General features: G+C 39.3%; 1 protein-coding gene across 1 annotated transcript in view; it reads left to right on the top strand.

Annotated features, from left to right (window-relative positions):
• Window positions 1-9405, top strand: part of LOC124552566 — a 44853-nt gene extending 35448 nt beyond the window's left edge. Inside the window, exon 4 of the mRNA XM_047126888.1 lies at window positions 8065-9405. Within this exon, the coding sequence (XP_046982844.1) occupies window positions 8065-8261 (197 nt within the window). The 3' untranslated portion in view covers window positions 8262-9405. The remainder of the gene's footprint in view (window positions 1-8064) is intronic.
• The last annotated feature ends 754 nt before the right edge of the window (window positions 9406-10159 follow it).

The raw sequence follows: 10159 nt of genomic DNA on the forward strand, positions 1-10159 counted from the left end.
TAAAAATGTCTCTCCATCTTAGCTCACTCTGCAACCATGCTGCCAGAACACGTCCTTCATTCTGCCTGGGAAAACCCCGATGGCCGCTCGCTAGCCGTGTTCACTTGCATTGAGCTCGGCTGTTCCAGTGCATCTTAAACTTGGCCACCCTAACAAACATTCATGTTGGGCCACAAGTGACCTGTCAGATTCAGCCCATCCTTCGACAGTCGAACCAGCTGCTTGTAATGTAAATGGAAGGCACTCCTTGGTGTTGAATGAATGGCAGCTGTTTTAATGGAGGGATTATTGGTGGGTGATAATTCTGATGTGGATAGAGATACTGGTGGAGTGATCCATGAGGAGGAGGTAAACATCAAGAAAGGTGGCTTCTTGGGCTGGGAAGGGCAAGTTAATGCCATGGGAACAGTGTTTCAACATCTGAATTGTGAGTAGACGGATATGGAGTATTTTGAAGTAGTGTAACTCTATCTCACATTGGGAACTGAGACACAGTGCCACAGTACAGCCAGGCCAGGAGAAACTCGGGAAGGGAGCTGCATGCAATGGACATTTGGAGTCAGGTATATCACAAAAGGCCTTGGCCATAGTGGCACATGAGTCTGCATATCTTCAGTGTTCCAAACAACACAGACTATAGGTAGTAGCTAACTGGAGGAGTGTAGTGTGGTCTGACAAGACACGATTTGGCCACTTTTCTCACGGCGTGAGGCACTGAATCCAGTGATGGTCTAGTGGGATGTTTAAACTGCAGCGTGTGGAGGGTGCAGTTCGGATCAAAGATGGTCTTGTGATATTTTGGGTGTATTTTTCACATCACGACTTGGGCTCACTCATTCAATTTACTCTGAACTTGAACCAAAATGTTTGTTTCAAAATTTTTGATGACCAAGTATTTCCATCTTTTCTACATCTTCATGATGAAAATGTGTGCACACTCCCACCTTCCAAGGTGACAACAGCTGTGTATGCATGTTCCTGTTTTGATAAAGAGTAAAATACCTTCACGCATCTCTACTGACCCAATCTTAGCCCCACAGAAAATGACTGGGAGTATTTGGAACACTGGATGGAAGTTAGCAGTCAACATCCTTGAAATCTAATAACTCTACAGTATGTAATCACCAATGAGTGGACTCAGCTTGGTGTGGCATACCTGTAGGAAGTTCTGGACTCCTCACTGAATCAAAACCATTATCAAGGCTGGAGGCCCTGTTATGACGTGTGCTGAAAAGTAATACTTCAGAATATTTTATGAGAATACTTTTAAGGACAACAAATGTTATTAACATTCTACATCTTTATTCTTCATGGCTACATATCTGCAGACCTCTGCCACTGGAGGGCTCTAAATTGTAGCATGCGATTGGCAGTGTGTAACGTAACTGAGTGCGTGAAAAACAGCGCGCTGCAATTGAGTTTATAATTTGAAGAGTTTATCCACACAATGAGCATGCTCTCTTTCAGCATGACAAGAGACTGAATTATTATGTTCAAGAAGAAAACTTTTCTCTCTCATTTTGTGTGGTGCTCTTTAGTGGTAATTGAAAAACAAATTTTGATAACAGGAAATTAACCGGAGTGCCATTCATTGAAAGAAGCAGCCAAGTAAAAATAAATAAAAAAGATTAGTTTAAATTATCACGTGGCACAGATAAATGTACCATTAAGAGAGAGGAAATTAATAATTCAAGATATTGTGTAACCTACTTTGATACCGCTGGAGTGGACTAAATGTGCACATTGTTTGTTGGCTGTAAGCCGATCATTAATATTATGCATTATTCACAGAAGAGCTGCCCAGAAACTGCATTTACAGATTGCTTTAATAGGCCTCAGGGATGCACAAGTGGCTGCTACAAGTTCGAACATCAGTGATGTTCGGCAGCGGCCGACAAACGATATGTTGGCAGTCTTGCAGTTCTCCTAGCTAAAACATAGAACAGCTGGCAGGCAAGGTTAGCATTATTGAAACATTGAAGGACAATAACAATTATTCATATATTGATGACCACTTACATAGATGAATAATTTACACATCTTGAAAATATCTTTCAAGTACGAAAGCAGAGACATCAATAGAGAGCTGGCCTCAGGAGAAGGCGAGCCAGACGCTGCTCGTGTTTATGTACGAGTAATTAAATTGCCGATGTTTTGACTGACTTAGGACGGTCCTCTTCAGGGTGGCATCATGAAGTATGAGATGGTTTATGTGTTCAGTACCAGTATGAAAATGTTAGTGTTGAAAAGGACACTGGCACAATGGCAGATGGTCTAAAAACAATGTACTCCTGAAACTCTTAAACATATATAATAGAAATTAATTTACAGATTACTGTGTTTCATCAGAAGGGGAAGTAAAATGGTGGTACAGATGTCTTTAAATCATATCAGATTTTTTAATGTGGCATAACGATAAACACTCACATTAGTAATAAAAGTGATAAATGGTGTCTGCAAAAATTGAAGAGAAATTAAAATGCCACTCATTGTGGTATAGCTTGTCCCATTTGTGTATCCTATTTACAAATTTTAGATTGTACAAAAGATAGGAGAGGTTCAAAAGCAGCATATGTCATTCTCAGAAAGTTTTTAATCTGAAAAAGGTCCACTGATTTTATTTCATTCAAAAGTGTTTCTTGATGATGTTAAATATATATACCTCTCTCTCCATTTCAGTACCCAAATATTTTTTTAAAATTTATTTTAGTAACATTTTTTCTTCAATAATAACAATAATTTTAAAATTAATATTAATAATAATAATTCAACAGCAGAGAAACTGTCCTTTTTTTAACTATAGCACTGCAAACTTCCACATCCTATCTAATGGTGGAATTCTAGAGGAAACACTTCTGCAGGTACTGCAGCAATTTCCTGAAATTAACTTGCTGAAGTGGCTTGCAAGAGTAAATTTCTGCAAGTTTTGCTCTACTGTAAATGCCTCATCAAATGGTTAGTTGCTAGTAGACACATGTCTTTAAGATAGCAAAAATAAAATACAGGGAACAAAATGTTATGTACAACTTGTACAGAAATGAGGCTGCAGTTATAAGACTCGAAGGACAAGAAGTAGCTGAGAAGGAAGTGAGACAGTCTTTGCAAAATATCCACCATGTCACTCAGTCACATTGTGCAAGTGGCAACAGAAAAAACCAGAGAGAAATTTAGAAAGGAAACTCTGAGACAATAAATACAAATCTTGAGCTTTGCTAAAGACATTGTAATTCTGTCAGAGATTACTTTTTTTTTATGTTTTTTTATTTACATGTCAAGTTCCATAGGACCAAATTGAGGAGCAAATCTCCAAGGTCATGGAATGTGTCAGTACATGAAGTTACAACATAAAAGTAATAACAGATAAAAATAAATGTTCATGTACGTGAAAAATGTGTCATAAGTTTAAGTAAACGCTATAAGCAATACAATAAGGATCACCTTAATTTTTCAAGGAACTCCTCGACAGAATAGAAGGAGTGACTCATGAGGAAACTCTTTAGTTTCGATTTGAAAGCGTATGGATAACTGCTAAGATTTTTGAATTTGAGTGGCAGCTTATTGAAAATGGATGCAGCAGTATACTGCACACCTTTTTGCACAAGAGTTAAGGAAGTCTGATCCAAATGTAGGTTTGATTTCTGACGAGTATTAACCGAGTGAAAGCTGTTTATTCTTGGGAATAAGCTAATATGGGTAACAAGAAATAACAATAAGGAATATACATATTGAGAGGCCAATGCCAAAATACCCAGACTCGTGAACAGAGGTCGGCAAGAGGTTCATGAACTTACAGCACTTATTGCCCGAACTGCCCATTTCTGAGCCAAAAATATCCTTTTAGAATGGGAAGAGCTACCCCAAAATATAATACCACATGACATAAGAGAATGAAAATAAGCAAAGTAGACTAATTTTCGTGTCAAACGATGACTCACTTCTGATACCATTTGAATAGTAAAAATGGCAGTATTAAGTCTTTGAACAAGATCCTAAATGTGGGCTTTCCACGACAGCTTACTATCTATATGAACGCCTAGAAATTTGAACTGTTCAGTTTCACTAATCATATGTCCGTTCTGTGAAATTAAAACATCAGGTTTTGTTAAATGGTGTGTTAGAAACTGTAAAAACTGAGTCTTACTGTGATTTAGTGTTAGTTTACTTTCTACAAGCCATGAACTTAGGTCATGTACTGCACTATTTGAAACTGAGCCAATGTTGTACACAACATCCTTTACTGCCAAGCTAGTGTCATCAGCAAACAGAAATATTTTAGAGTTACCTGTAATACTAGAAGGCATATCATTTATATAAATAAGGAACACAAGTGTCCCCAACACTGATCTCTGGAGCACACTCAACTTGACTGTACCCCACATCACAGCCGTTATCAACATTGTGAATAATGACCTTTTTCTGCCTGTTGCTAAAGTAAGAGGTGAACCAATTGTAAGCTACTCCCCGTATTCCGTAATGGTCCAACTTCTGAAGCAATATTTTGTGATCAACACAATCAAATGCCTTAGTTAAATCAAAAAATATGCCAAGTGTTTGAAATCTCTTGTTTAGCCCATACAGTACCACACAGAGAAAAGAGAATATAGCATTTTCACTTGTTAAACGACTTCTAAAGCTGAACTGTACAATCAATAGCAAATCGTGTGATATAAAATGATCAATTATCCTTACATACACACCCTTTTCAATAACTTTTGCAAACACTGATGGCATAGAAATATGTATAAAATTATCTACATTATCCCTTTCTCACTTTTTATGAAGCGGCTTTACTATTGAGTACTTTAATCGCTCAGAAAACTGACCATTCCTAAAGGAAAAAAATACAAATATGGCTAAATACAGGGCTAACATGTGCAGCACAGTACTTTAATATTCTGCTAGGCACTCCATCATAACCATGAGAGTCCTTAGTCTTCAGTGATTTAATTATTGACTCAATCTCCCTCTTGTCTGTATCACAGAGGACTATTTCAGACATCAATCTCAAAAAGGCATTTGCCAAGAAAGTTATATGATTTTATGTAGAAACTAAATTTTTATTTAATTCACCAGCAATGCTCAGAAAATGATTGTTAAATACTGTACATACATCTGATTTATCAGTAACAGCAATATTTTTACTGCGAACTGACTTTATATCGTCGACCTTGTGCTGCTGACCAGACACTTCCTTCACAACTGACCATATGGTTTTAATTTTATCCTGTGAATTAGCTATTCTATTTGCATATCACATACTCTTTGCTTTCCTAATAACATTTTTAAGCACCTTACAATACTGTTCGTAATGGGCTACTGTAGCTTGATTGTGACTACTTTTAATATTTCTATATAATTCCCACTTTGTTCTACATGATATCCTTATCCCACTAGTCAGTCACCCAGGCTGCCCATTACTGCTGGTACCCTGTTTATAATGTTCTAATGGAAAGCAACTCTCAAAGAGCATGAGAAATGTGTTAAGGAAAGCATTATATTTATCATCTATATTATTGGCACTATAAACATCCTGCCACTCTTGTTCCTTGACAAGGTTTAAAAACTCTCTATTGCTGCTGGATTAACTTTCCTATATAGTTTGTAATTACATATGACATTGGTTTGAGTACAAATGCCTTTTAGTGTTAAAATTTGTGCATCATGGTCTGAAAGGCCATTCACACTTTTGCTAACAGAATGCCCATCTAGTAATGAAGAATGAATAAAAATGTTGTCTATGGCCTTGCTACCGTTCCCTTGCACCCTAGTTGGAAAAGACATAGTCAGATCATATGACTTTAGGAGATCTACTAACATCCTTTTTCTTGTACCATCATACACAAAATTTAAATTATAGTCACCACATATAACTAGTTTCTGGTACTTCCTACAAAGTGAATCAAGAGCCCTCTCTAGCTTGAGCAGAAATGCTCTGAAGTCGGAGTTAAGGGACCTATAAACAGCAACATTCAGAATTTTAGTTTCACTAAATTCAACTGCCGCTGCACAACATTCAAATATCTGATCAGTGCAGTGTTGTGATATGTCTATGGACTCAAATGGAATACTTTTTCTTACGTACATAGCCACTCCCCCACCCCGCAAGGAACTCCTTGAGAAACAGCCAGCTAATCTGTATCCTGGTAAACGAAGCCTCTGAATTGTCAAATTATTTAAGTGGTGCTCTGATATACCTATAACATCTATAAGCAGTTCACTAACTTTATCTCTAATACCTCAAATCCTGCCCTGAAATGAGATCCATCCTTCATGAAATCCTCCCCACTCCGCCAAGAGTGTCTTTCCGCCGTCCACCTAACCTTCGTAACCTGTTAGTTCATCCCTATGAAATCCCCAAACCACCTTCCCTACCCTCTGGCTCCTATCCTTGTAACCGCTCCCGATGCAAAACCTGTCCCATGCACCCTCCCACCACCACCTACTCCAGTCCTGTAACCCGGAAGGTGTACACAATCAAAGGCAGAGCCACGTGTGAGAGCACCCACGTGATTTACCAACTGACCTGCCTACACTGTGATGCATTCTATGTGGGAATGACCAGCAACAAACTGTCCATTCGCATGAATGGACACAGGCAGACAGTGTTTGTTGGTAATGAGGATCACCCTGTGGCTAAACATGCCTTGGTGCACAGCCAGCACATCTTGGCACAGTGTTACACCGTCCGGGTTATCTGGATACTTCCCACCAACACCAACCTATCCGAACTCCGTAGATGGGAACTTGCCCTTCAGTATATCCTCTCTTCTCGTCATCCGCCAGGCCTCAACCTCCGCTAATTTCAAGTTGCCGCCACTCATACCTCACCTGTCTTTCAACAACTTCTTTGCCTCTACACTTCTGCCTCGACTGACATCTCAGCCCAAACTCTTTGTCTTTAAATATGTCTGCTTGTGTCTGTATGTGTGGATGGATATGTGCGTGTGTGCTAGTGTTTACCTGTCCTTTTTTCCCCCTAAGGTAAGTCTTTCCGCTCCCGGGATTGGAATGACTCCTTACCCTCTCCCTTAAAACCCACTTCCTTTCGTCTTCCCCTCTCCTTCCCTCTTTCCTGATGAGGCAACAGTTTGTTGCGAAAGCTTGAATTTTGTGTGTATGTTTGTATTTGTTTGTGTGTCTATCGACCTGCCAGCGCTTTTGTTCGGTAAGTCACCTCATCTTTGTTTTTATATATAATTTTTCCCACGTGGAATGTTTCCTTCTATTATATATATATATATATATATATATATATAAAACAAAGATGATGTGACTTACCAAATGAAAGTGCAGGCAGGTCGACAGACACACAAACATACACACAAAATTCAAGCTTTCGCAACAAACTGTTGCCTCATCAGGAAAGAGGGAAGGAGAGGGAAAGACGAAAGGATGTGGGTTTTAAGGGAGAGGGTAAGGAGTCATTCCAATCCCGGGAGCGGAAAGACTTACCTTGTGTCTGTATATGTGTGGATGGATATGTGTGTGTGTGCGAGTGTATAACCATCCTTTTTTTCCCCCTTAGGTAAGTCTTTCCGCTCCCGGGATTGGAATCACTCCTTACCCTCTCCCTTAAAACCCACATCCTTTCGTCTTTCCCTCTTTCCTGATGAGGCAACAGTTTGTTGCGAAAGCTTGAATTTTGTGTGTATGTTTGTGTTTGTTTGTGTGTCTGTGGACCTGCCAGCACTTTCATTTGGTAAGTCACATCATCTTTGTTTTTAAATATATAAATACTTAACTAGATATACATGTAAAATTAAACTTCATGTATATGTCATTGTTTGCTGTTGTTGCCATAAGATAAATAAATAACTTGCTTGTGTCATTGTGTGTATGTTTTTCCTTTCTGAAGATGGCTTTGGCTGAAAGCTCAAATGTGTAACAGTCTCTTCTTCTGGATAAAAGCATTTGTACTGATAGTACTCAAAGGGTTTTGTACACACCTTGGGTGGTTTGGATTATTATTATTATTATTATTATTATTATTATTATTCTGAGTCTTATCCTGAATGTATCGCGTCCTTATTTACTTCTTTATTTATTTATTTTTTTGTTGGTCAGCGCTGCCTAACCTGGAAGACAGCAGTGATCTGGATCTGTCATTCTTCCGGAGAGTACCCCGACAAGCCGCTGTGTATGCGAGACTTCGGCACCGGTTCTCATTTCTAATGCTGGACCAACCGTGCGATGAAGAACTTCCCAGCACACCTGTAGACACTGCTGATGCAGCGGACGGTACTGCTACACCACAGCAGTAATCACTGTACTGCCACAGTACTGTTAGCAGTTCTGTGGCATTTGTACATTTTCATTTGGTTTATGCTCACCCAGAGGACACAATAATGTTTGCTGCATGTGGTAAACACCTTTTCTCAAGATGGGGTCAGGAGAGAGAGAGAGAGAGAGAGAGAGAGAGAGAGAGATTTTCAACATGTATATCACTAAAATGATCCTACATTCATCCCCGCTCCATGTATATACTTTCCTTAGTCCACCACATGCCCACAATGCTACCAGGCAGCGGAAAATGTGTAAATTGACATATTTTGTATATGTGATGTGGCATAATGTTCTGGGGTAAATCATCTTTAAGAAAGAAAATCTTCACTGCTCAGAAACATGCTGTAAGAATATTATGTGGTCCTCAACTATGCTCATCTTGTAGGTAATTGTTTAAGGAGTAGAGCATTCTGGCTACTGCTTCACAGTATATTTATTCTCTAATGAAGTTTGTTGTAACTAATCCACAATGCTGCAACAAGAATTTTTGATCACTTACCCTGTGATATAAAATGTCTGACAGTCATCAAAGTAAAATTTGAAAACAAACTGAAAACTTTTCTGCTTGACAACTCTTTCTATTCCATAGAAAAATTTCTGTTATTGCAATGTATAAACAGAGAGGGGTAGGAACTACTAACTCACATCTGTATATTAAAAATAAATAAAATAAAACAAACTTGTAAATGTTTAGCATGTAGCCACATTTACAAATGAATTAGTGATGTGAGTGTAAAATGACTTGTTTCATATCATTATGGTTTATTGTGCAAAATGATCCATGGAATATGAAAATAACTAACCAGGTGGCATTCAATCTCATGATGGGCAGTAGTCTAATGCCTTGCCACATCAGTGCACATGAAGATGGTAGACTCTATCCCTAACAGGACGTAAAGTAATCTCAAAGGAATATGGGAGACACTAAGACACTGCACACCATATATCCACCAGTTGACAACCAGTAGCATGCCCAGTTACTGCTACTGTCCATCCATTCAGCATGTTTGTTGTTGTTGGTGCAGCTCTCTATGCTACTCTATCCTGTGCAAACCTCTTCATCTCTGACTAACTACTGCAACCTACATCCTTCTGAATCTGCTTACTGTATTCGTCTCCTAGTTTCCCTCTATGATTTTACCCCCCCCCCCCCCCCCCCCTCCTCACTCTCTCTCTCTCTCTCTCTCTCTCTCTCTCTCTCTCTCTCTCTTCCCTCCAGCACTAAATTCACACACACACACACACACACACACACACACACACACACACACACACACTCTCTCTCTCTCTCTCTCTCTCTCACTCTCTCTCTTCCCTCCAGTACTAAATTGATGATACCCTGACGTCTCAGAATGTGTCCTACCAAACAGACCCTTCTTCTAGTCAGGTTGTACCACAAATTTCTTTCCTCCCCAAATCTATTCCGTAGCTCCTCATTAGTTATATGATATACCCATCTAATCTTCAGCACTCTTCTGTAGCATCACATTTCAAAAGCTTCTATTCTCTTGTTGTCTAAACTGTTGTATCACCCAAGGATAACAACAAAAGAATCATCAGAGCTGCAGATATATGTTGAACAGGTTTTCCCTGTAACATATATCGAGCAAGGTGGTGCAGTGGTTAGCATACTGGACTCCACATTCGGGAGAACGATGGTTCAATCCCGCGTCTGGCCATTTTGATTTACGTTTTCCGTGATTTCCCTAGATCACTTCAGGCAAATGCCGGGATGGTTGGGCACGGCTGATTTCCTTCCCCATACTTCCCTAATTTGAGCTTGTGCTCCGTCTCTTATGACCTCTTTGTCGAGGGGACGTTAGACACTGATTTCCTCCTCCTCCTCCTCCATAACATATTGAAAGATCTACCTGGT

Source organism: Schistocerca americana, chromosome 10 (genome assembly GCF_021461395.2).
Source record: "Schistocerca americana isolate TAMUIC-IGC-003095 chromosome 10, iqSchAmer2.1, whole genome shotgun sequence".
In the NCBI taxonomy this organism is placed as follows: Eukaryota; Metazoa; Arthropoda; class Insecta; order Orthoptera; family Acrididae; genus Schistocerca; species Schistocerca americana.